Source organism: Brachyistius frenatus, unplaced genomic scaffold (genome assembly GCF_029030835.1).
Source record: "Brachyistius frenatus isolate BFR_SWC_R1_liver_20210118 unplaced genomic scaffold, ASM2903083v1 Contig_183, whole genome shotgun sequence".
NCBI classification, from domain to species: Eukaryota; Metazoa; Chordata; class Actinopteri; family Embiotocidae; genus Brachyistius; species Brachyistius frenatus.
Genome location: NW_027210782.1, coordinates 741,342 through 766,374, shown reverse-complemented (window position 1 = coordinate 766,374; position 25,033 = coordinate 741,342). Strand labels below are relative to the sequence as shown.

The following is a 25,033-nucleotide window of genomic DNA, read 5'->3' as shown; positions in this document are numbered from 1 at the left end:
CCTGAGCAATGTTTACCAGTTTTCTAAGTAGTAGAAAGAATATGATCTAAAGTCTTTTCTCATACCTGCCTGAGTGCCTCTCGTATGAGTGTCTGGAAAGGGAAAATATCACAAAGAACAAGTAGGAACCAGAAGAGGAAAAGGGTGGCAGAGTCCATTGCTCCTTCCCTCCGCCTCACTCCTTCCTGGCACAACAGCAGAAGGATCTAAAAAAGAAAACATGCTAGAACATTAAAAAAATACTTGTCATCTTTCCACCATGAGCACCAGATCAAAATATATAAAAATTAAAGCTGCTATATTTACCCATGTGACAGCATACAGGACAGGGTTTGCGTAATATACGACGGCATTTTTCTCTGTTGAGGGTGGGTCAGTGCCCCGACCGTAATCCTCTCCCAGTGTGACTGCCAGGGCCGTTATGGCCGTCAGGAACAACAAAGCCACCAAAATCTGAGGAGAGGAAAGACAGACGAGATTGGCCAATGGATCTCAATAAAAAAATGTCTTTTATTCCTAAATTCTCCTCACTTGGATGTTTGAGCTTCATCGTACAGAGTGATGTTGATACTGTATGTGAAGACACAAGAGGGTGTTATCAACATTCACCTACTGAAAGTTTTTGTGTCCCCTCCAAAAATCTCAGTTTAAGATGTGGACATAAAAGATCACCACAACAAGTTTAAGAGGCAGTCATGGGCCGATAGGCAATATACAAGTTTGGCATGGAAAATTGAAAATAGTAAATTATTTTTGAAGGGTGAGGAAAAGATTTCCTTGAATAAATCCCCATCACTTTCTTGTGAACTCGAACCCTGATATCGTGGGTTAAAGTCTGCTTTTTCACCCATGGGTGAGAATGACCTGAGTCATGTGGCATGAGTCTACTTTTCACAAGGTGACACCAATCGTCACCTGACGCTGTCCTCTAGTGGACTGCCAGGTGTACTACATGCTTTGGTGTGATAATGGACTGCTTAATCAAGGGGTATTTGTTGCTTGTGGTTCCTGTAATTAAAATAGTTTACACTTCTTCCCTCTCAGCATCATATTATGATTAAAATACTGTGTTTGTTTCTTTTGTTTTTGGTGTGTACATTACCTGTTTGCAGAGGTAGAGCTTGGACAGGTGTATTGTGTTTACTTTTGTCCTTCTGCAAAGGCACACCAGGTGCCAAGGGGCACAGAGCCACAGGAACCCCAGGGGGATCCAGACAAGAACCGTCTGCTCCACACATACTGGAAGATCTGGGTCTTCTCTTTCCAGATATGAATTGTTCTAAAGTGCCCAAACAAACACACAAACATCACAAAATCATGCTCTCCAACTAATCTCAGAGAACAACAAATACATACACGCTCCCATTGGTCTCCATCCTCGAGGTTATACTATATCATACAACAGGGGCAGCTTGCAACTCTGTTCAGAAATTTAATCAACATCGACTCACAGGTGATTAAATACCAAATCCCTGCTCACTGGTCTGTGTTCAGCAGCATGTATGACGTTCACTTAAAGAGAGGAGAGTGATGGAAAAACAGGTGTGAATGGATGGACAAAGAGAGGAGAGAAAGGAGCTCCACACTGAGCACTTAAAAGTTTTGAGGACAAAAGACCTTGTCATAGTACAGAAACTGTTTCAAGCCTTTGAAAATCCTCAAAAATATTATTTAATAGCACTCCTGGTATTTGAAATAATTTTCATCTACTGTGTGTCCAGCCTGTAATTAGCAAAGGCCAAGATCCAGTTCGATGTCCTAATACAAGCTACTGGAGGAAATGTGAGGTCCAGCTGCGTAGTATATGTGTATAAAATGTTTCATGCTGTAGATATGTGCAGTTATGCGGATGCTTTATGAGCTATGAACAGATCAATCTATTAAATGTCAAAATAAGCTTGAACATAATTAGGTATCATCTTCAAAGATATTTACCTTCACACGATATATTACAAAAACAAGAAGCATTTCCTACAATTTGAGAAGCTGAAACCAGAGCATGAGTAGCATTTTGCACTATATTTGCTTGAAAAATAACTTGGACTGTTCACTGATGCTGAAAACAGTTTAAAATAGTTGTTTTCTAAGCTGTATTAGTTGCTTTTAATTAATCTGCAAATCATTTCAGCTCAAAAGTTTTCCTTGCCTTTTAAGATTTTTATTTTTTTAAAGCTATTGTAAATATGCAGAATTAAAGCTCATAAACATGTGCTGTGACTGAGACATGTTGAGTCATGTCTTACTTAAACTTCATTACTGTCTAGTCACATGCTCACTCTGTGTGTACAGGGGTCAAAACATAAATTACTAGAGATAGAAATTCAGCTTAACGCCACAATTTGAACAACTTCCTCATACGTTTCTGCATTTGTTATAAATTACCTTCATCGTTACATCATGTGCTCCCTTATTTGTATAACACATGTTAAACAGATGACACAATCACATGAGAAGCTGGGAAGGATCCTTTGTGACAAAGTTGACCTTGTTTACTGTCCTTAAATCGGTTTGAATGATGTTATAGCGGCAGTTTTCGAGGTTATACTATATCATACAACAGAGGCAGTTTGCAACTCTCTGTTCAGAAATGTAATCAACATCGACTCACAGGTGATTAAATACCAAATCCCTGCTCACTGGTCTGTGTTCAGCAGCATGTATGACGTTCACTTAAAGAGAGGAGAGTGATGGAAAAACAGGTGTAAATGGATGGACAAAGAGAGGAGAGAAAGGAGCTCCACACTGAGCACTTAAAAGTTTTGAGGACAAAAGACCTTGTCATAGTACAGAAACTGTTTCAAGCCTTTGAAAATCCTCAAAAATATTATTTAATAGCGCTCCTGGTATTTGAAATAATTTTCATCTGCTGTGTGTCCAGCCTGTAATTAGCAAAGGCCAAGATCCAGTTCGATGTCCTAACACAAGCTACTGGAGGAAATGTGAGGTCCAGCTGCGTAGTATATGTGTATAAAATGTTTCATGCTGTAGATATGTGCAGTTATGCGGATGCTTTATGAGCTATGAACAGATCAATCTATTAAATGTCAAAATAAGCTTGAACATAATTAGGTATCATCTTCAAAGATATTTACCTTCACACGATATATTACAAAAACAAGAAGCATTTCCTACAATTTGAGAAGCTGAAACCAGAGCATGAGTAGCATTTTGCACTATATTTGCTTGAAAAATAACTTGGACTGTTCACTGATGCTGAAAACAGTTTAAAATAGTTGTTTTCTAAGCTGTATTAGTTGCTTTTAATTAATCTGCAAATCATTTCAGCTCAAAAGTTTTCCTTGCCTTTTAAGATTTTTATTTTTTAAAGCTATTGTAAATATGCAGAATTAAAGCTCATAAACATGTGCTGTGATTGAGTCATGTTGAGTCATGTCTTACTTAAACTTCATTACTGTCTAGTCACATGTTCACTCTGTGTGTACAGGGGTCAAAACATAAATTACTTGAGATAGAAATTCAGCTTAACGCCACAATTTGAACAACTTACTCATACGTTTCTGCATTTGTCATCGTTACATCATGTGCTTCTTCTTTGTATAACACATGTTAAACAGATGATACAATCACACGAGAAGCTGGAAAGGATCCTTTGTGACAAAGTTGACCTTGTTTACTGTCCTTAAATCGGTTTGAATGATGTCATAGCGGCAGTTTTGTCATAAAAGAACAACAACAACAACAACAACACAACTTTTAACAAACACCACAAACTTTAAGCAACATGATTATTGTGTGTGCATCAAAAGAGTTTTTTTGTTGTTGTTTTTTTTAAATTGAGGGCCTTGAGGCCACAATGAAGCCCTTTCTTTCAATCCCTCTTTGTCTCCCTTCAGCTTCATTAACTGTCTGTTCAACTCACCCAGAAAGTGGACCCACAGTACTCATCCAGAGCAGCAGCACACATGGTCCACAGTGATGGTCTCAGCCGTCCTTTGCTGATGAGACAACCAGACGCCTCTGGACCTCTGGTCGATGGCTGCCAAGGTCCACTCAAAAGCTGCTACTCTCCCCCCCCTGCCCACCTACACTCCAGATACAATTGCAGGATGTGGCTGTGAGGGACTTTGATCCATGGGACTTTCAAGCAGAAAGAAAAACAAAGCACCTCCCTGCGCAGATAAAAGACATTAATGTGCCAGAAATGAGGAGGATTAAAGAGCAGAAAAGGCAGAAAAGATCATCTTCAAATTGAGTCTTGATTTCTTTCTTTTTAGCCAGATGATCTTCTAGCAGTCCTTGGTGACACGTCTGATGTCTGCAAAAAGCCCATGTACAAGTCCTCCTGGTGGGTGAATGAGAAAACTCAGCAGATGTAGGCAAAGTCATTGACAAAATCCAGCTTTGCACCAGCCCACAGACACTCCTCCTTGCTCCTGTGTCTAAAGTTCAACATTTCAGGCAGTCTGTCGGGGGAAAAAAAAGAGATAGAAAGAAGGACTTGCATAAGTATTACTCAGCAGTTTCCCCTGTGTTAGGGGGACAGCCCACCAAAAAGGGAAGGTGTTTAGAGAAGGGGAGGGAGTGGTCTTACTAGAACCCTTTTCCTGTTTTGTTTCCACTTCTCTGCACGCATGCACTCTTCACTCTGGACTGAGACCCATTTTAGGAACTCAAGTCTGATTCAATCAGATTCAAAATTAATTTCATTAGCGTCGAGGCAGTCATGCATTTGAATGAGGCTGCTGTGGGTTGAACCTGCTGAAGTGTTTTCTAAAAAAGATGCAGACTGTCAAAAACATCTGCTGGTTGGTGGGGCTTTGGGGGAGGGGTGATGACTACTTGGGTCTTTCCTTCTTCATCTGTTGCTCTCTGCTTGGAGAGAAACGCAAAACTTCCCATGAGTAAGCATTTTGGCATCAGAGAGGAAGAACAACTCCTTTTAACAGGAAGAAATCTCGGACAGAACTCGACTCAGGCCCTCTACCTCGACCAGTTGAAGTGCGAGAGGAGTAGACAGAGAAAAATGAGCTTTGAGAAACAATGAACAGCAGGCAGGTTGGTGGGCCCAGAAACTGCAGATCAGAAACAGGCAGCTGTGGCGTCTGAGATACATACAGAAAGACGCAAAGTTAATGGCATGCAATAGTGGCACAGAGAGTAGAATACAGAGAAGACAAGCGTTGCATCAATGGCTGTCCCCCAGCAGCCCATGCGTATAGCTGCATAACTAATGGAGGGTTCATGGTCATTTCAGTCATCTATTTTGATCAGAGGGAGGGCTGAACTCCAAAACCAAGATTGTTGTCCACAAGAAATTCAAGTAAAAGTGAGATTGCGTTCAGATGAACTTTTCTTGTCTGTGCTCTCTACAAATTCAGACAAAAGCCTACGGTCCTGGAGCAGCCAGGACGGTCAGTACATGATCAAAAACAGAGTTTTTACGCTATTGTGGAAAAGCTCTGGCTTTTCTTTATGTGCTCTGCTGATGTTGAAGGGACACAGAATAAAAGCGTATTTCTGCTGATGCATCTTTGTTAATCTGTCTGCATGGAAAGAGACACAGAATGACTTGACACAGGATGAATCAATGTGTCTGTGTGTGTTATGTAGCTTCATCTATTTCCCAGTTGAGAACGAGTAAACACAGCAGACTCTTTCAACTTTAAACCTCTGAACTTCTGACCCACCACTCTACCATTAACATAACGGATGAATGACTTAACTGGCTGGGATTTTTTGATAAAGCTTGCTTGAATTGGAATAAAGTAAAAGGAACACATAGCATGACTCAGGCAAATCTGTTGGGTAGGTGAGACGGTGAGTTACAATGTTGCAAGTATAACCCTTATACAAATAAATAAATAAAATCATATCTTTTAGTGGCTGCGAGTGTCTTAAAACCGATTCCTGACTGTGATGATTAATCATTACATGTTTTGATAACACTACGTGGTCACTATCTGGCTGACTGCGTGGAGCCTCAAGGACAGCAATGTAACGTGACTGCAACTTACACATAATCAACAAATACTTTACTAATCTGATTTATAACTATGATGCACTGGTCGTGAGGGTGTTCTTTGACTAATAGCCCGTATTATCTATCAGCTAGTAAAGGCAATTACTTGCACAATGACTTGATATAAAAGTGGGAGAAGCAATGTTAACTGGGGGGTAGTTTGCTGGAAAAAAAACAACATATATATTACGTTTTAGTTTTTTTTTTAGAAAAGTGGTAAAAAAAATAAACATTAGGTGACAACAGCAGACTACAAATAGGATCAAAATTAAACCAGAGGTCCATAGATGCGGAGATATATAAACATTTGGCTGAAAACAGATGCAACAATCAATCAAATGATTAGTCAAGCCAGAAAAAAATTCACCAGCAACAATTTGCATAAATTATTGTTTTGTGATTTAAGATAACAAAACATCCCTGGTTCCATTTCCTAATATGGGAGTGCTTCTTTTATCCTTCTTCCATGACAAAAACAGAATATCTTTGTATTTGAGTTTGGATTCAATTTGTGTTTTTGGATGCTAATTGTTTACTAATTTATGACATTAAATGTCAGCATCTATAAATTTTGTATAGACTGAAAAATGAACAAAAAAAAAAAATTCATTAGCTTCTGTTGTTATAACATTGGTAAGAGAAAATAAAAGCAGTGGCTCAAATTAGTCAGATTTTATACAACATAAACTGTAGGGCTGTTATAATATAATACTGCTATAAAATAAATTCAATAGTATTTTGCTAAATCTTAATTCAAATATTAAACATTAAAACTACACGTGCTTCTTTTTGCTCTCTGACCAGATGCTATAAGTGGAATCATAACTTAAAGACACAGCATGTTTTATAAGCTAAGTTAAATCACACACAATTGACATAATGAGCATATGTACCGTGCATTTAGAAGAACAATTAAACTGGCTTCCAACTCCATGCAACCAAGACAAGCCGGATCAGGAACAGCTCATTATATTCTCCCACAATACTGTCACGGAAGACCGAATACTAGTGTATAAGCTGACCAGACTCCAATTTAAGGAATGTATGGAAGTTACTGATTAACTTTGCTCCCGGCTTTTCAGAGGGTTTTTAGGTTTTTCTCAATGATCCAGATGACCCACTAAACCTCCTCCTGCTGGGTCACACTTCAATACATCACACTGTTCACAGCAAGCGGTTCTATAATGTTCCAGAGTGACTCAGCCTATAAGTATTGAACAGCTATTTCCTGAAGGCTAACTGTACAATTGTCCTATATTGTAGCAATTACAGCAATTTGTTGGGTGAGTTCTTGAACCCATTTAAGCTTTAACTCATGGTGTTAAACTGTTAAATGTAACCTGACATCATCGCCAGGTCAGTGAGACATTAACTGTTTACTGATTAACTTCTTTGCTTAATGACATCACAGGTCCTTTGACTTTCAAATGTGTTAATTTAAAACCACAAAGCTGCTGTTTGTATGCTCAGTTATTAATATTAGATACAAGTCTCCATTGAAAATACATTTGAGAATCAATTTAACCTGATTAGGTATCATTTAACATTAAGATAGTAACATGACAGTCCATGCTCCAGACTACAATAAAATAAGTGTGAATGAAGCAGAATTTAGCATCTGCATAGTTTATTTTTTTAAGAAATTAATTGGAAAGATTTCTTTTTTAAATTACCAATAAAACAAAGTGCACCAAAATGATGGAATCTTTGGACTTTTATTAAATTATGAGCAAAAGGAATGAAGTCATAATAATTGTGTCCTTGCAAAAAATAAAGGGCATGCATCATCTACTGTATACAAAATATCTGGCAACTGGAAAAATGCTGGTATAAAAACAACAGCAGCAGTGAGCTTAATATTTTGTTTTAGAAACAATAAAATGTTCAATTTACTCTTCCATTGTGTTCGTATAATTACATTTCAAAGGCCACACTATGGGGTATTTATTATTATACAAATATTATTTGCAAAAGTGTTTTTTAAAGAACTGAATCTGTGTATTAAAGACATTTCGTCTGATTTGTGAGTACATAAAGGATCGTGCCAACATTTATGAATGTGAAAAACGCTACAAATCTGTAAATCTAAACATGTAAACGAGTCCGCACTCAAGTGTATGATGTCCTTTTTACGTACTACAAAAACTGAATTTAAATGCCTTTTTATCATGTACAACAAATACAACACCAGTGGCAACATGAAAATAAATCATTACATAGCAGTATAATTTCTAAAATTACTCATGATTACTTTTTGAGGTATGCTTTATGTTGTTTGTCATGACTGTCAAGTACCCATTCACCATGTATTTCTGGCTATTGCATTGAGAGTCCGGACTTTGCTCACGTCTGCCACCTTCAGGCTGTATTCAGGTGCTGAGAAAGCAGCTCCCATCATCACACAGTTGTTCCTGCACATCAAAACATCAGTACATTTTAACCTAAAACGGTTTCATTCCTTGAAGTTCATCATACGTTTATGAAATAATCCCCACTCCAAGCTTTTTAATTAATTAGACAAACCTGAACTTCATTGCAGAATCTCTACTGGAGCGGGCTGAGCAGTGAAACTCTTGAGCTCCTGACCCCTCTAATATTCTCTGCAAGTTCCTTTCTGTGATACCTCCTCCTGTTATTTATCAGGAAAAGCAAAACAAGAAATAAACAAGTAATAAAAAGCACATGAATGAAATAAAAGAAGATAAGGGAGGGCACTGACCTGGCATTATGATAATTCTCCCTTTGGCCTGTTGAGTGGAAATTATGATGTAAAAATGGAGTCACAAGATGCTCCTGGACAATGACCTAGCAGCATTGATGAATAGCTATGCCGTTTACATGCGTTTGAATGCAAACATGCGTACATACATAATGTTTATACATACTTGATCAATGAGCCGTTTAATGAGAGGCAGTCCCTCCAAAGCGGAGCTGTCACAGCCACTTGTCAACACGCGCTGGAACCCTAATGATACCAGATCCTCCAGAACATCCGATGGGTCGTGAACCATGTCAAAAGCTGCAGTTGGATCAATATTAGTTTCCTAACATGAGCTCAGTAATATATTGTGAAGTCTTTCGGCTTCATTAGAGGCACACTTTAAAAGGGCTTTTATCCCATTGAGGATTTGTTTATTTTTAAAGTGTGATTGCTCGCAGCAGCAAAGGATTTCAAAGCTGCGAGCCAGCGTGCGAGTTGAAGGAGAAAACGTTACCTCGGTGGAAGGTGACAGGCAAAGGACGAGCAGCAGCTAGTGAGCAAAAAGTGAAAAGAGATGAGAGAAGTACCAAATGTCAAAGTAAATAAATTGTTGCAATGGCCAGTTGTTTATTCAGGGCCACATGCTGTACGTCAAAGATTGAAGCTTTTACTTTAGACTGTAGTTGGCTGGTAATTAAAAACACAAATCTCAGCATAGTCAGACAAATGTACCAAGATGTGCAAAGTCTGCAGACTCCAGATACACAATTGTTAAACATGTCAATTAGATAGTTAGCAATAAAATTCAGTTTGACCCAAAAATCGTAAACCGCAACAGAGCACACAATTATCGTTGGTTTTTGGATTATTGTGACAATATTTTTCTTTCTGATTTCGTAGCATTAAATAGAAAATATCAAGCAAAATTGTTAACAAAACTCCTTTGGGGTCACTGACTGCCTAGTGTAACTAGGCCCAAATCAATTGCATGAATATATGGGTCTGGAGAACCGTTTCCAGTCGTTGTATCCTCATGGGTGTGGACCTCGTGTTCATTTTGAAACTATTGGGACTATTGCTTTAACCGAGCCGCACTGACCAACATGTGCACCTAAACTCTGTTGCCGCTGCAAGTAGATTTCGAAAAAAACAACAACACTTGACTTTAACGCCATTGCACTTAGACACTCAATGGTCGCTGATTATGAACAGGGTTGCCAGACTATATTTACAAAGAAAGCTGAAGCTGTGAGTGAAAGATAATCGGAGCCAGGCTATCTGACGGTCTAAAGTCTGCTGTAGCGAATTGCCCTCATTAAGTCTTCTCCAGATTGTTGACAAAAAAAACATGTTCACCTTCATCCTAGAGAAGGTTGTTGACATGTGATGTGCAGTAATAGTTTTTTCTTCTTGCTGCAAATAATCGACATGTCATCCATAAAACCTGTACCTCTCAGTTTGTTTGCCTAGTATTCCCGTGTGCACCTGTGGTTTTTTTTATTTTTTACATTGTACTTAAACTTGATTTTGGCAAAGACATTTTCCTTTCTTTCGCCTGTTATTATCTTGCTCACGTGCGCAGTCACGAATAAGCTAAAACTAATGTTGAAAAGGCACACAGATGTCTAAGAATAACACATTTTTAAAAGGGCTTTATGTTCTCTTTCAATAATGACATAAAACATCTTCAATTAAAGCTGAATCCTTGCAATTCAATGCAGGATCCATTTTTCCGTTTCATATTGAACGTGATCAGAGTCCGAGTTTCATTACTTTAACGATCCAGACTGTGTGCGTGTTTTTTATCATCTTTGTGAGGTCAGATATCCTTTTGTATTTTACCGTTTTGGTCGTGTGAAGGTAACATTTTGAAATGACACTTTAAGAGAGGAGGTTTTGAAGACTTGAAAACAGGAGGATGTGATCTATGACTATGGGACATTTCTGTTATGTACACTGGGTCTTTTTTGTGGATCTGTGCATCATAAAGAGCATCCTAGTTGTTGAATGTATTGCTTTGTAAGTCTATACGGATCAGATCGAATATACAGGCAGACAATACTTAGTAATTCCATGCAGACCGCGCGGTCCACCCGTCCATTCTCTGTCACGGCTCCCAGCACAAGTCCATCGGCCCCTTGGCTCTTCATTAATTCTATGTCCTTCTTCATCACCTCCACTTCCTGGTCTGAGTAAAGGAAGTCGCCCCCACGAGGCCGTAACATTACATACACTGGAATTTTGACGTGCTGCTTCACTACCTGGAGCAAACCTGTAATACAAACAAATAACTGTTGGACTGTGCGCCAATCCGGTCTGGACAGATGAGCTTCTGCTAAGAGATCTGTACAGCAGCGCTCACCAAGACTGGGTGTGAGCCCTCCCTCTAGAAGAGCAGAACACAGCTCAAGCCGACCCGCACCTGTCAGAAGAGATTACAGCTTTACAACCCAGTTACCTTCGTGAGATAAAATAACACTGCATGTCACATTAAATCTCAGTGCAGACTGGTGTTTAAGTTTAAAAAATACTGTAAGCCGGGCACTTAAACAGTGTCAGACTGACTGCAACCTTTGACCTTTCTGTTTCATTGAGTTCTCAGCAAGTAGAGCATGGTGAGTTCATGAGGGAAAAAAAAGCACGACAGTGTTCACATCACTGACCTCCTCGTTGAGCATTGACTGCAGACTCCACGGAGTCCACACACACCTCCATTAAAAAGCCCTCTGCCATAGTGAGTCTGAACAAGACAGACAAAACAGACACAGAAAAAGATTTATTGTAAATTTGTATTTCAAAAAAAAAAAAAACACACACACACGCACTTACGTTTTTAATTTTCTACCACAGTTACCTGTTAAATTCACCCTCTGTCGATTCACGTAAGCTTACCAGTCGACTGGAAGCCGCGTAAAGTCAGCGGATGTTTTGTAGAGTGAAAACAGCTGCTAGTCAGTCCCTTCAGTCGGTCACCGGTTTCCGGGTTGTTGAATTTCATACACGCTCTTTAGCGGGAAGAGGGCGGTGTATTGGTTGCGCAACACTGTTGGAGCAATGGGACGAGTGTGACCGCCCATGCAGGATACGCAAAAACAAAAACAAACAGGCGTACAAAAGAATAAACTTTTTTTTTGTTTTTGTTTTTTGTTATTAATTATTTATATTGAGAATTCTGTTACTACATAGAAATAACGCTTACAAATAATAATTAAAAAAATTTTTTTAAAAAGAAGGTGAATCTTGATTTGTTCGTACGTCGATTTCTTGTGACGTCAGGAGGTTAAAGTTGAACTGTACCAGGCAGGCAGAGTTAGGAAACCACCAGCCGGACTGCAGCTTCAAACTAACAGGCTCCATCTCCTGCGGCAGCACCGCAGGATCACCTGAGCGCCTGCCGACGTTAAAAGGCACGACGATGTTGCTCTCATCGTTACGGACGACGTTTTTTTGCGGTTGCAGGAGCGCCGGTCGAAACAGCAGCGTGAGTACAGCGAGCTCCATCGGCTAATATTAGCCGGTTAGATAAGCGTGAAAAGGTCACAACTCGGAGGATGTAATTAAGACACGATATCTCTCTGATCCCCTTCTGTTTCACTTCCGAGTTGTTCTACAACGTTTATTTGAGTTGGGTTAGTTAACTTTAGCTGTCTTGTTTGTGCAAAGCAGCAGTCACGTGCGCATGCGTGAGTTGACAGGTAAAAATTACATCATCGACCTCCACTCGTCCAGATGGAGCCTGAACTGGCAGGTTGGCATTTGAGCTGGAAAATAAACCACATTATACATATATATACATATATACATACATATACATGTGTGTGTGTGTGTGTGTGTGTGTGTGTGTGTGTGTGTGTGTAGGCTGAAGGGATTTGCTTCAATTCAAATTTGAAAGTACATAATTGTCTAAAATATATAATGTATAATATAAATATAACCCAGGGCTACAACTAATGATTATTTTGATCGATCGCTGACTAATCTGTGGATTATTTCCCTGATTGGTAGATCAGCTGTTTGGTTGTTAAAATGTCACAAAAGTGTGTTTCCCAAAGTGCAGCCCTTAAATGTTTTTGTTCAGTTTATTTCCATTTAAGAAGCTGAAAACAGAGGGAGGGGGGAAGCACTCAAAACAATGATCAAAATATTTGGTGATTCAATTGTTCTGTGGATGAACAACCGATTAATCAACTAATCGCTGCAGCTGGTTTATGCTTTAGATTTCTGTTGTTAAAATGTAATTTTAGGAGCAAGTTATGTGACCGTTTTGAAGACTTAGAGAAGCTGTGTTGTCCAGCCGTATTTCAAGTCCCCTCTCGCCATTCTTTCCATCAATAGCGGAGCCCGCAGCTACGACAATGGCTTATGAAGCGAGGTCAGAGCACCGTCACTGTGGAGGCAGGAGCCACCTCCACCCCAGCAGCAGCTACTGTCCCCAGTAGAGCCGCAAATCGCATCGTGGGTCGCTGGTTACTCGGCTGCAGTGGGCTGGTGGTTGGGGCTGTTGTGCTGGGTGGTGTCACGAGGTAAAAGCAATGTGTCCGAATGTATTTTACTCCCGTTTGTGTTGATGTGGTGTTGACGAGTACTATCTGTGTCTGTGCATTTGTTTCAATCAGGCTGACAGAATCTGGGCTTTCCATGGTTGACTGGCATCTGGTGAGAGAGATGAAGCCGCCCCAGTCGCAAGCCGATTGGGAGGCCGAGTTTTCCAAGTACCAGCAGTTTCCAGAATTCAAAATGTAAGGTCCATCAATTCTCTTTTACCTTATCAAGTCAACACACAGTATTAAAGACAGCTCGGGCACGAATAGGGATTTTTTTTTTTAAACACTCAACATATAAGAGCCTTTATTTTCATTTAAAGAAAACCTCAGCTTTCACAGTTATGTAACTGACTGTACCTCAGTGTTGTGTGTCCAAATTGGGTCTTTAATTAAAAGATTGGTTACCTGGTGTCATTATGTTTTCCCAGAATGAACCATGACATGACTCTGCCGGAGTTTAAGTTTATCTTCTACATGGAGTGGGGACATCGAATGTGGGGCAGGCTGGTTGGACTGGCATACGTCCTCCCCACCATTTACTTCTGGAGGAAAGGATACTTCACTCGCTCCATGAAGGGCAAAGTGCTGGGGCTTTGTGGATTTGTCTTCTTCCAGGTGAGACTCAATGAAACGGCGGAGATGACCGAGGACAAGAGGAATTTAACCCTCCCTGTTTTATTTCTCACGACTGTTCTCATAAAGTTTTTTTTGCAGTTATAGTCAAGTTGTATGGATGCCAAACACTGTGTGTGTGTGTGTGTGTGTGTGTGTGTGTGTGTGTGTGTGTGTGTGTGTGTGTGTGTGTGTGTGTGTGTGTGTGTGTGTGTGTGTGTGTGTGTGTGTGTGTGTGTGTGTGTGTGTGTCCCCTCAGGGCCTGTTGGGGTGGTACATGGTAAAGAGCGGGCTGGAGGAGAAGCCCGAGTCTCACGACATCCCTCGGGTCAGCCAGTATCGTCTGAGTGCTCATCTTGGCTCTGCTTTGCTGCTCTACTGCGCCAGTCTCTGGACAGGGCTCACTCTGCTGTTCCCACCACACAAGGTACAAACGCAGTCTCTCGCCCACAGGCAAAATGCCACTTCTAATTTATGCTTACAATTGTAGTTGCAAGCATTATTTGTATTATTCATGATAACACCTGTTTTAAAGATTGCAGAAACCAAACGTCTCATGCAGCTCAGGAGGTTTGCCAAGGGTACTGGTGGACTCGTCTTCCTCACCGCTCTTTCAGGTACTGTTTTATCTTGTGTGAATGCAGCTCACTAAATCTATCCAGGGGATAGCAGTGCTTTCAGTTTTAAGCCCCTTCGGGGCTACAAACGGATCCTAAGTTCAAGTTTTTATGCTTGAAGGTGAGATACCGTAGAATGTGGGGGTCCCTAACACGTCGCTCGCAAAGCAACCGGTAGATCGCCAATTACTACTCAGTCCACAACAAGATTGCATTGGAATTTCCTCCGGGTGGTAGATTTGAACAGAGAAGAGGGCCATGGAGGGCCATCGTTTTAAGTGGCACTCATCCTAACAAAGCACAGGAAGCCCTTCCCTGATGGAATGATGATAAAGGAAGCTGTGAATGTGGTACTGAGAGTATTTGCCCTCACTGCTGAGGCCACAGAGGAGTTGGAATAGGACATTGTCAGGTTTCGGTGGACTCCAGGGTTCAAGATTTTAAGACCACTTAAAATCTCAGCAGGATTTGCAACATCTGGAACCCGGTAGCCCCTGAAAACAATAAGAGCCGAAGCATATGTCAAAAGTGTCAGTTTTATTTGAAACTACAAACCTTTTGTGAAGCTTTTTTAAAAAAAATTTTATTACATGAATGTCATGAAGTCTGAATTCTGCAGGGATGCTCTCAAGCCTACACCTCTCTCGCCAAGTCCATGCAGTGCCCAGTCATCTGATTAACTATAGGAAAGACCAAATACATAAACCACGTTCATTTGAACTTTAAAGTAATACAATTTGACTTAGTGAGGGAAGATGATGTGGGATACAGTTATGAAAAGATAATAAAGGCAGGAAGCAGGAACTAAAAGCTTGTTTTGTTTTCTACGCTGAGGATGTGATCTATACATATGCAACGACTTCAAATGCTTTTCCACAGGTGCTTTTGTTGCTGGTTTGGATGCGGGGCTGGTGTATAACTCCTTCCCCAAGATGGGTGATAGATGGATTCCTGACGATCTGCTGGCCTTTTCTCCTACCCTCAAGAATTTCTTTGAAAATCCCACAACTGTGCAGTTTGACCACAGAATTTTGGTATGTCATCCTCTCCAAAAAGAAATCACCTTTTTTAGCAACATTTTTGATTTTAGTGAAACACTATTGTCCTCTTCTGTCTCATTCTATAAATTTAGACATTGATAGTTTTTTTTATTTATTTATTTTAAATGTTGATCTGTATTATTATTTGTATTTTCTAGGCCATCTCCTCTTTGACTGCGATTACAGGCCTCTATATGTTCTCAAGGAGGATGATGCTGCCCAGGAGGGCTAAGATTGCCATCAGCCTCCTCGCAGCAATGGCCTATGGACAGGTAAGCTATCAGTTAAACACAGGAATATGTATACAAATGGATCCATTACCTTTCAGTGTAACTAACTGTGTTTATGTGCTCTTCAGGTTGCCCTTGGTATCAGCACCCTGTTACTGTATGTCCCCACTTCATTGGCAGCGACTCACCAATCTGGCTCTGTTGCTCTTCTCTCCCTGGCCATCTGGGTTCTGGCAGAACTTCGCAAAATGCCCAAATAATTGCCTTCTCCTTCACGGACAAATCCAATCCCTGGTGACCACATCTATCTATTCTGCTGCAGAAAGTAATCATCATTAGGTGACAGAGAATCATTTCATCACATCATCAGAAAGAGAGAAGCTATTTGATTTTCATTACAAAACAAATTACGAGGCTGTCAATCAGAAAAGGACTGGATCATTTGTGGATACATGTTGTCATGAGAAGATGACTTCTTACTATGAAGTGTTTTGCTATGCCAGGAATTAAACAAGGACATGCAAAAGAAAAAAAACAAGCATATTTTCAGTTTTTATGACGGCGCAAGTGATTTGCAGTAAGGTGGAATTTTGCAGGAATATCTTGAACCTTTTGTTCTTGTTCACAGTTTTAACAAGATGTTTTGATTGAAAATGTGGTCAATAAATCTGGACACACACACACACTGCCTGTGAGTTAAAGCAGAGTTTGCGCCTGGAAATAAATGTCAAATTATGTATATTTAAGTTATGAACAGTTTCCTGTTGACATTGTGATAATGCATTATAATACACTATGTACTGATGTATATACTTCTTGCTGAAAGTGCTCTTATTTTATTAAAGAAATGTCTGTACAGTCTTTAAAATTCAAACTCCAGCCCAGTTTGCATAGTAACTGTGATTTTTATTGTCTCTGTACAAAATATACACATTTTAAATATGTAATGCAACCAGTTGAGGCTAGCTAACTAGACAGTCAGTACAACGGGTTAGTAGGTTTTCATTGTTCTAGACACAGTACATGCGGGTATAGACAGGTTTTACTTGTGGTCGGGAAAAATAACTTGAACACTGTCGGCAGGAACAATCAGTCAAACCATTTTGTTTTTTCCAGAAAAAAAAGCAGAGCAGAAAAATAAAAATAAATTGCAGGGTTGGAAGTGCATATTTTCATCAAGGCCTTAGTGCACCCTTACACTGTGCTCTGAGGAATGGGAGGTTGGGTGAGTGGGTAAGTAGTCTGGTAGAGAACATTATTGCTATTTCATGTTAGCCTGCGTTTTAAAAGACACTGCAGCCGATTTAATCATGGCTTAAGTGTCTGGTACCTACTTCATCTTAGATTTAAGAGTGAAAGAAAGATGAGTGGTTGCAAATTGTTCATTCATCAGAGCCTAACGTGTGGGTTTCCAACCTAAAATTACACTTCTGTGTGGACAAGTGGGCAGGTATACTACATAACAGGTCTGCATCCTTTTTCTTTTTTCTTTTATCTCTGACTGCCCCTTGTCCAACTCACAACTCAGTAGCTCCCTCTCTCTTCACCCACAGGTGGGCTGTGTCCTAACATAGAGTGGCTTTGTATACCTCTTTAATTGAAATCTTCTCTTTGGTGTTACAGAGAGAGGGAGAGTAAGAGATGAGGGCTGGGAATGTGTGGGGCGTAGAAAAAGCAAACCGTGTCTCTCACTAAAGATACACACAGACATCCGATACCTCTCTGACGTTGAATTAGCCTAATTTAATGCAATGACAGTTTTCAGATTTTTGTGGTAGAACCTGCTACAACCACATGACATTTCCGATTTACAAGAAGTTCACAAGTACGATCTGCAATCTAATAAATTCCCCTTGATATCGATAGACGAGTACGACCGTGGTATGCCACGTGCTGTGTTTTGAGAGAAGCTGGGGTGGTGAAAACAGCTCAACTATAGTGCCATCCCCACGTTGTACTGCCTAATACCACACCACTGGGAATGCTAGAAAATGTACAACAGTCAATAGACAACTACCGCTAGGACTGTAATAGTTTGGAAGGCCAGAAGTTATTCTATGGGGGTGGGTATCGTCCCACTGGAGTCTTACGTAGGTAAGACAGATGACATCTGGTTCTGTTCCACATGCACGCACACATACACAAAGGGTGAGGCACCTGTGAATGACTAGGAACAGCAGACAGACGAGCAGACTTTGGAGTATCTCTGTAAATACGTAAGTAGATATTAGTGACATCATCATGCGATATTGAAATCAGTTCCTCATGGAAAACAAGACTTCCACCTGTCAAACGGGAGCACTTGGACCTCCCAATGTGTTGGTTGTTCCCTCACGAAGTGTCTTTCTCTCTTTCGTCCACCAGGTGGCCGTAGATTCATTTCTATTTTTATCAGCAGTCAAACGGCTCCACGCACAGAGGCAGGATCAGACTCACAAATCTTCCAAATCTTCAGAGAAAAGGGGCAAAGTGATCTCGGATCAAGGTTTATTGGCAACTTCCTCCCTCTGAGTTCAGCTCAGGTGTGATAGTTCCTCCATCAGTAGTAGTAAGACATAAAAGTTCAAATAAAACCGGTGGGGGGAGTTGGGCGTGCCAGCGGCTGTGAGCCCGCTGCTCGCTTTCCTTCTCTGTGTCTCTGGGATAAAACTAAGGTTCTGCATGATGAGGATGAGAGTTGGGAGAAGCTCCATTGTTGCTTGGAGAAATGCCACTGGGGGTCCAGGAGTGTCCTCAGGACTCACAGCTCTCGACAGAGACACAAGCACAAGCTTGCAAGTCAGAAGACACACACGCGTGCACACACACACACACACACACACACACACACACACACACACACACACACACACACACACACACACACACACACACACACACACACACACACACACACACACACACACGCACACACACACACACATTCGCAAACTCTTACACTCCTCCAGCCTGATTCCTCTCACACACACACACTCCCCTCCCTGGTGCCAGTGTCCACACTGGTCCAGACTCTTAGATGACGTTGTCAAACAGCTGCATGGACTGCATGATGTTCTCGTCCTAGACAGAGACAAGAGGTTTGAATGGGCGTGTCAGTTCTGTTAGTGTGTAACCCAAATGAGTCACACAGGGGAAAGAGGGGGTTGAAGGTATAGTTTGACTTTTGCAGCTGTATTTAGCTTTCTTGTTGAGAGCTAAATGAGAAGATTGATACCACTGTCTGTCCGTCACGTATGAAGATAGAGCCAAAAGCTCACCTTAGCATCAAGAAGGGGAAACAGCTAAATCCACCTACCAGCACCTGTAAAGCTCACCAATGAACTCAATGCATCTTGTTTGTTTCATCCATAGAGACGGAGAAATGCAAAACAATAACTTGTGGTTTCAGGAGGAGTTACATGCTGTAAATATTTCGTGGCCGGGTGCAGGGAGTTCCTGGAGTGACTGGAAGTCTTTCCATGATAGAGCCAGGCCAGCTGTTTTTCTGCTGATGTTCAGTCTTTTTGCTACACTTAACTAATTCTCTCCTGGATTCTTTCTGCATGCTTAATGTGGCCAGAATGCAAATATTTCCCTAAGTGTCGAACTATTCCTTTAAGACAATTTTTTTTTTTTTTAAATCCACTTCTCCGTCTCACCTTTTTACATGACTCGATGAACTCCTCGACGGTGACCACCCCATCTTTATTCCGGTCCATTTTCTGAGAGAAAGAGACAGCAGCAAGAGATTTATGATTTACATAATGATCTTTAATAGAACAATATGCTCATGATTTGTGAATAATATTTCTGTGGATTTAAATAATCATAAAACGAAGGGTTAGGAAAAAGAAAAGACTGTTGAGTTTGACCTGGAAGAAGTTCTCCACGTGCTCTCTGGGAGCCTCGTCCTGCATCGTGGGATACGTGTACTTCCCCATCATGTCATAGATGGACTTCATGATATCCAGCATCTCCTGCAAAGTTTTGGGCAAAACAGAGGAAATAGTAATCAGGACGTAGACAAATAATAGTCACAGATTGGTCATATCCAGACTTTAGTCTTAAATTTAAGATTTTTTTGGGGGGTGAAAATTAGGTTTTTGTTTGTATGTTTGTTTTTGTTTAAAAACATACTAATATGTCACATATTATCCACTGTTACTTTGCTTTTGTCAGGTAAACATGACATTTGTGAGCATTCACTTTCATTCAATTCAATTAAAAAAATAACTTATTTATATTGTTGATTTATGAGGCTACATATACCGACACACTGGAGATGAGTTCTAAATATCAAACTAAAAGTTGATGTGGCCACTGATCAATATCCTGGTAACAGGTTGCCAAAACCTCCGAACACTCCCAAAACACAGAGGACTCATTGTTAGGAACAGACCTGCTAGGAAGCAATTGCTGTTTGTGTGTGTGTGTGTGTGTGTGTGTGTGTGTGTGTGTGTGTGTGTGTGTGTGTGTGTGTGTGTGTGTGTGTGTGTGTGTGTGTGTGTGTGTGTGTGTGTGTGTGTGTGTGTGTGTGTGTGTGTGATACCTCTTTGGTGATGCAGCCGTCCTTGTTCAGGTCGTAGAGGTTGAATGCCCAGTTTAGCCGGTCATTAATGGTCCCTCTCAGGATAATAGACAGGCCAAATACAAAGTCCTGAGATAAAAGGGGAACAACATTTAAATCCTGACACAGTAAATGAAGTCAGATCTTTATCACAGCCTAATTACTGTTGGCAGGTATTAAGATGTAAGTCGTATGTGTGTGGATACAACTGGGGTGGAGAATTTCAGAGGAGCACATATTTGCTTTTATCCCTCAAAAGAAGCCCACGTAAGAATAGAGCTCACCTCGAAGCTAACCGAGCCGTTCTTGTTAGTGTCGAAGGCTTCGAACAGGAAATGTGCATACATACTTGAATCTGAAAAGGTAGAGACTTACAGTAACCCGTGTGCCCTCCAAACATAAAGCAAAGTCTTTGAACAGCTTGGATAAGCGGCGATCTAAATATAGCCTGGATGTAAAAATAATTTCAAATATAACTGGAGGCAAGTGGTTAACATTTTATCAACCTAAATATCATGAAATGACAAATTGTGTTTCCTCTCTGCAGTGCGCGCACTATAATTCAGCAGCACAGATTCATTGTGAGAGCTTTCTATTTATTTCATGGAGACAATAAAATGCTGTATACTTTAACAGTATCAATATATTGTTTAGACTTTTTTCTCAGTGTATATATTGAACAAAGAAAGAAAGAATGGTGTTAATTTAAGTATTAACATAGTTGGACCTCTTTAGGTTTACTGGTTGGATAACTCACCTCCCTGAGGAAAGAACTGGGAGTATATGTTCTTAAAGTTTTCCTCATTCACAACACCACATGGACACTCCTGGGACACAAAATGAATTGAGAAAACTAATTAATTCCCTTCTTACAGAGAATATCAATGACTATGAAGTTACTTCAGCTCTTGCCAAACTGATACTGCTTTTAACTCACAAGATGATATACTGTACATATAACAAGATTTTTTAGGTTTATTTTTTTTGCTTTTAAATTGTACCGTGTTTCCCCTCTCTACTTTAGCCAGACCTACATTTTTGAAGCCCCTGTAGAGGACCTGCAGCTCCTTCTTGGTGAACTTTGTCTGCTCCTGCAGCTTGTCCATGCTTTCAGGGCGATGGCACACAGTGGATAACTCAAAGTCATCTTCCACACTGTCTGTGAGGGACAGACAAGTGTTGGTTAGCAGTTATCACCACCATAACATCCCAACCCCGAGGTCAGCCGTGACCTGGCCAAGATATCTAACTGAGATTATCAAACTGATATTGATCTCTTCAAATAGTATGTATCTAACATTATACTCTGTAGAGCAAAATCAAACATTAATCATTATTTAAGGACTTAAAGGACATAAATTAATGCAATTTTTCTGTGTTTCAATTGTGAGGTTAATTGATCAAGCGATTTCCACACTTCTTTGTATCATCTTTGGAATAGTATGATGGAGTATTAGGGGCACATGAAGGAAAAGAAATACGAGGAAGTTGGGTTTTTTTTTTTAATACTTTCGAGAAATAAGATGAAATGTTGAGAATAAAGTTGGAATATTGAGAATAAAGTAGCAACATTGAGAAAAAACACAAAATCACAATACAAATTTATATTTTAGTGGATAAACATAGTGTGGTAATAAGTACAACTGTGTTAGGACTTTGAGGAGATTGTGCTAAAGAATTGCACCATTTCAGAAAAGTTAATAAGGAGAAACCACATGAATTTGGAATATGTGGCCCATACAACTACATCTTTCTATTTCAGTTGCAAGAATGCAACCACCTCTTCCACGTTTGTGGGATCTCCCCCACACTGTTTATGTGCTGTTTTCTCGATGTGGTAGTTCAACTTCAATCTTGACATTTTGACTTGATTACCGACATTAAAACTCTCATTTTGCTGTTAATGTGGCCTTAATACTCCATTGAAAAGTACACTATAGTACTTCATCTTGGAAAACAGAATGTCTTGTCTGAAAACTCAAGCTCAAGCACACCGGAGCAACTGGAGAGACTCCTACACTGAAGAAGTGAGGGAAGAGGTTTATCATTACTGGAAATGGTTAAGAAAAAACATTTTAAAAGTGAAAACAGTCACTGGGAGATCTCCCTCAACCCGTTCTTATTCCGGCTGTAGTCTAGCTGCTAGCTTTGCTGGCTTTAATCTCTATCAGCCTGGTATCTGTGCTAAAGTGCGCACGCACACACACACACACACACACACACACACACACACACACACACACACACACACACACACACACACACACACACACACACACACACACACACACACACACACACACACACACTGTATTGCCCGAGGGATCAGCACACACTTCAAATCACAAACCAGGTCTGACCCATTAGCCGCGATCCCAGGGGGGGGGGGGGGTTTCACCACCACACAACAGTTTGTCGAGTCTGTACGACTGTGTGTGGATGTATGCGTACACTGAATCATTTTGGTGTGTACAGTACAAGGCTGCATCCACACAAGTCTCTGCGTGAATCTCCACTGAAGTGGCTGGAAGAAGAAAGTAAATAGAGAGAAGAAGCACTTGCTTTCACTGATTGAGGGGGCAGTTGCAGGAGTGCAGCACGGCAGCAGCTTGAGGAAACGCTGCTTTATGGTTTTTTTGGTTTGGCTGGTGGAAGGATTACCTGCAATCGCCAACCATAGCACAAGGGTTAGATATATACACACACGCACACACACGCGCAAGTCTGTGATTTACTTCTGTTTTCACACACACACACATGCAACAGACAGATGCAGCAACAGACTTTTTTCATGCTGTTTAGTCAAACTGGTAATTGCCTGCTGACTTGGCTTAGCGAAGGGAGACCACTTCAAACGGCAGATGTTACCGCACGACAGCAGCACAGCTTGACCCCGAGAAACACACAGTTTCCCTCGTCAGACTGATGCTCTTTCACAATGCCACATTCGGTACACTGTAGGAATAACAGCAAAGACTCTCGGTTGAAAAGAGTTTAAATTCATAATCAGCGGAGACGACGACTTAATTTCACTTCATGATAATAGAATATGATTTTACAGAAGATAGTAGTTCAAAACAACCTCAACCAGAGCCCATCTCGTCTACCACCACACTACTAATTCTTCTCCAAGCAAAAAAAACCAAAATGTCACGATGCTTATTTATGTGATGTGCCACCAAATGATAATGAAAATTAAAAAAAAAAAAAAAAAAAAAATCCATGTACTTACTCTTGCCTCTTAGTTTCCATGGTAACAGTCCCTTTACCCCTTTCAGGAGGACCCCAGCGGTTTGAGGGATGAAGGCCATGATGGGGTGAAAGCCAACCGAACCACAGTACCTCCAGTGACTATCTCACCTGAGTGATCATTTGCAACCAGAACAGGCAGAACATGTTGTCCAACGGATACCAGATTCATCATCGCAGCAGCCCAGCACAGGCTTAGCCCTCCGCCCCAGGGTCTGCATGAGGTAAGTAAATGATCTCTTTCTCACACAGACCCAACAGCTGACCAACAGATGTACAGACGTTAATGCGAGTACACTACTTCTATACAGTGAGATGCAGAAGACTAAATATATTAGTGAGTGGTTGCTCGCATGCACCTAAAATAAACTTCCTGATCAAGTTCATCATGTTTCGTTGGTAAATCGTGAATGTAAATAGCAACTACAGTTGTCAAAGAAATGAAGAGGAGTTGTTCTGCCCTCTGCTTGAGTGCATGTTAATTGGAAAATAAAATTTTTGAGTACAGCAGTTCCCCCTCCTGGTCATACATCAGCAGTAGCTTTAGAGCTGGGGATTTTCCCACAGAGTCCACCAGGCAGCACAGAAAGCACATGGTACTGCTTCTCCTGCTACGATTTATCTTCCACATTGTTGCCTTTGACACTGTTTGTCCATAAGTATTTGTTTTAGTGACCGTTTTCATACCATAAGCATAATATATTTGCTGTGTATTTGGTTTGCGTGAAGTTACTTTTAAAACTGGCTTAATTGTGATTAGCACAGCTGTTAGCTATTACTAGGTGCCCTGCCATGTGACGTAGCAATTTATTACTTGTCTACATCGTAATGTGAATGTAATAAGTATTGTTCTGTCTTAAATTTGGGTTTGCATTTTGTTGTTTGCTGCAGTTTTACATTAAGTAGGTGAGTGTGAGTGAGTGATCTTCATTAAATTCAAGAAAAGTACACCTTGAGTTTTTTGGAGGGCCTCAAGCTGTGAGCTATCTGTCTAGCTTTGAAAAAGGGGAATACTCATTGCCAGGACATAATAGGAGTCATCTGTGCAATATTTAAATTTATAAGATACAGGACAGAAGAAGAGAGGTATAAAGTAGCAAACAAATATTAAAATACTGGTAAAGTTATACAGCTTAATACTGTACCCACACACAATTCTTCATATGTGCTTAGACATTTGACATCAGTACAAAATTAGTTCACCAAATGGTAAGTAATCACAACACATTTGAAGTTTGGAGACTGTGTTGGTAGCATTGCAGATAACAGTTTTAACATATTAGTAACTGTTATACTGGCAGATTAAAAACATCATAATTTTCCCTGCCTGCATGGTACACTATGCTTGTAAGGAACATGAAAGCTGAATCCACTGGAAACTGTCAATGATGAAAGATACTTGTTTTAGGACTGAGGCACCTTTCCTCTGTCCCTGTCTCACACTCCTCTCTCCATCTCCTCAGTTTCTTTCTCTGTTGGTGTCTGAGTAAATGTGCTTCAGCTGACGTAGACAA

General features: G+C 40.5%; 4 protein-coding genes across 9 annotated transcripts in view; 1 reads left to right on the top strand and 3 right to left on the bottom strand.

Annotated features, from left to right (window-relative positions):
• Positions 1 to 65: 65 nt before the first annotated feature.
• LOC138632406 (ATP-binding cassette sub-family C member 2-like) lies at positions 66 to 4,629 on the bottom strand (the record flags this gene model as incomplete). The annotated part of the gene is made up of 4 exons (XM_069717944.1): positions 3,881 to 4,629; positions 1,103 to 1,279; positions 307 to 453; positions 66 to 206 (listed from the first exon to the last, which is right to left on the bottom strand). Coding segments are annotated over exons 1-4 (510 nt in total), but the record flags the coding sequence as incomplete, so codon positions are not given.
• Positions 4,630 to 7,676: 3,047 nt separating this feature from the next.
• cutc (cutC copper transporter homolog (E. coli)) lies at positions 7,677 to 11,658 on the bottom strand. 2 transcript variants are annotated; one of them, XM_069717929.1, is made up of 9 exons: positions 11,536 to 11,658; positions 11,345 to 11,421; positions 11,044 to 11,103; positions 10,744 to 10,953; positions 9,196 to 9,231; positions 8,866 to 8,999; positions 8,700 to 8,727; positions 8,504 to 8,609; positions 7,677 to 8,391 (listed from the first exon to the last, which is right to left on the bottom strand). In XM_069717929.1, exons 2-9 carry the CDS (start codon positions 11,412 to 11,414, stop codon positions 8,280 to 8,282), a joined length of 756 nt encoding a protein of 251 aa, XP_069574030.1. In that variant the 5' UTR covers positions 11,415 to 11,421; positions 11,536 to 11,658; the 3' UTR covers positions 7,677 to 8,279. The 2 variants fall into 2 exon arrangements, with proteins under 2 accessions (XP_069574030.1, XP_069574029.1); XM_069717928.1 differs by having other exon boundaries at positions 11,574 to 11,658.
• Positions 11,659 to 11,950: 292 nt separating this feature from the next.
• cox15 (cytochrome c oxidase assembly homolog 15 (yeast)) lies at positions 11,951 to 16,872 on the top strand. Its single transcript, XM_069717865.1, has 9 exons — positions 11,951 to 12,162; positions 13,017 to 13,204; positions 13,298 to 13,420; positions 13,654 to 13,840; positions 14,097 to 14,264; positions 14,373 to 14,454; positions 15,334 to 15,488; positions 15,653 to 15,766; positions 15,853 to 16,872. The coding sequence occupies exons 1-9, from the start codon at positions 12,097 to 12,099 to the stop codon at positions 15,982 to 15,984; spliced, it is 1,215 nt and encodes a 404-aa protein (XP_069573966.1). The 5' UTR covers positions 11,951 to 12,096; the 3' UTR covers positions 15,985 to 16,872.
• Positions 16,873 to 17,200: 328 nt separating this feature from the next.
• Positions 17,201 to 25,033, bottom strand: part of LOC138632360 (A-type potassium channel modulatory protein KCNIP2-like) — a 91,952-nt gene continuing 84,119 nt past the window's right edge. For 4 of the 5 annotated variants that reach the window (XM_069717870.1, XM_069717869.1, XM_069717868.1 and 1 more), the window contains exons 2-8: positions 21,305 to 21,429; positions 21,028 to 21,097; positions 20,555 to 20,625; positions 20,253 to 20,360; positions 19,576 to 19,680; positions 19,363 to 19,425; positions 17,201 to 18,784 (exon numbers count right to left, since the gene is read on the bottom strand). In XM_069717870.1, the coding sequence (XP_069573971.1) occupies positions 18,737 to 18,784; positions 19,363 to 19,425; positions 19,576 to 19,680; positions 20,253 to 20,360; positions 20,555 to 20,625; positions 21,028 to 21,097; positions 21,305 to 21,429 (590 nt within the window). In that variant the 3' untranslated portion in view covers positions 17,201 to 18,736. Of the gene's footprint in view, positions 18,785 to 19,362; positions 19,426 to 19,575; positions 19,681 to 20,252; positions 20,361 to 20,554; positions 20,626 to 21,027; positions 21,098 to 21,304; positions 21,430 to 22,828; positions 22,932 to 25,033 lie in introns of all 5 variants that reach the window. The other variant, XM_069717866.1, reaches the window with a different exon arrangement.

What these genes read in the sequence shown, in the direction of transcription:
- cutc (XM_069717929.1), bottom strand. Translation starts at nt 11,414, where the DNA reads ATGGCAGAGGGCTTTTTAATGGAGGTGTGTGTGGACTCCGTGGAGTCT. An exon ending in AGGGCTCACACCCAGTCTTG is followed by an intron (nt 10,954 to 11,043) that starts GTGAGCGCTGCT and finishes TTTGTATTACAG; the next exon opens with GTTTGCTCCAGGTAGTGAAG. An exon ending in GATTCTGCAATGAAGTTCAG is followed by an intron (nt 8,392 to 8,503) that starts GTTTGTCTAATT and finishes TTTGATGTGCAG; the next exon opens with GAACAACTGTGTGATGATGG.
- cox15 (XM_069717865.1), top strand. Translation starts at nt 12,097, where the DNA reads ATGTTGCTCTCATCGTTACGGACGACGTTTTTTTGCGGTTGCAGGAGC. An exon ending in GCGCCGGTCGAAACAGCAGC is followed by an intron (nt 12,163 to 13,016) that starts GTGAGTACAGCG and finishes TTCCATCAATAG; the next exon opens with CGGAGCCCGCAGCTACGACA. An exon ending in GTGCTGGGTGGTGTCACGAG is followed by an intron (nt 13,205 to 13,297) that starts GTAAAAGCAATG and finishes TGTTTCAATCAG; the next exon opens with GCTGACAGAATCTGGGCTTT.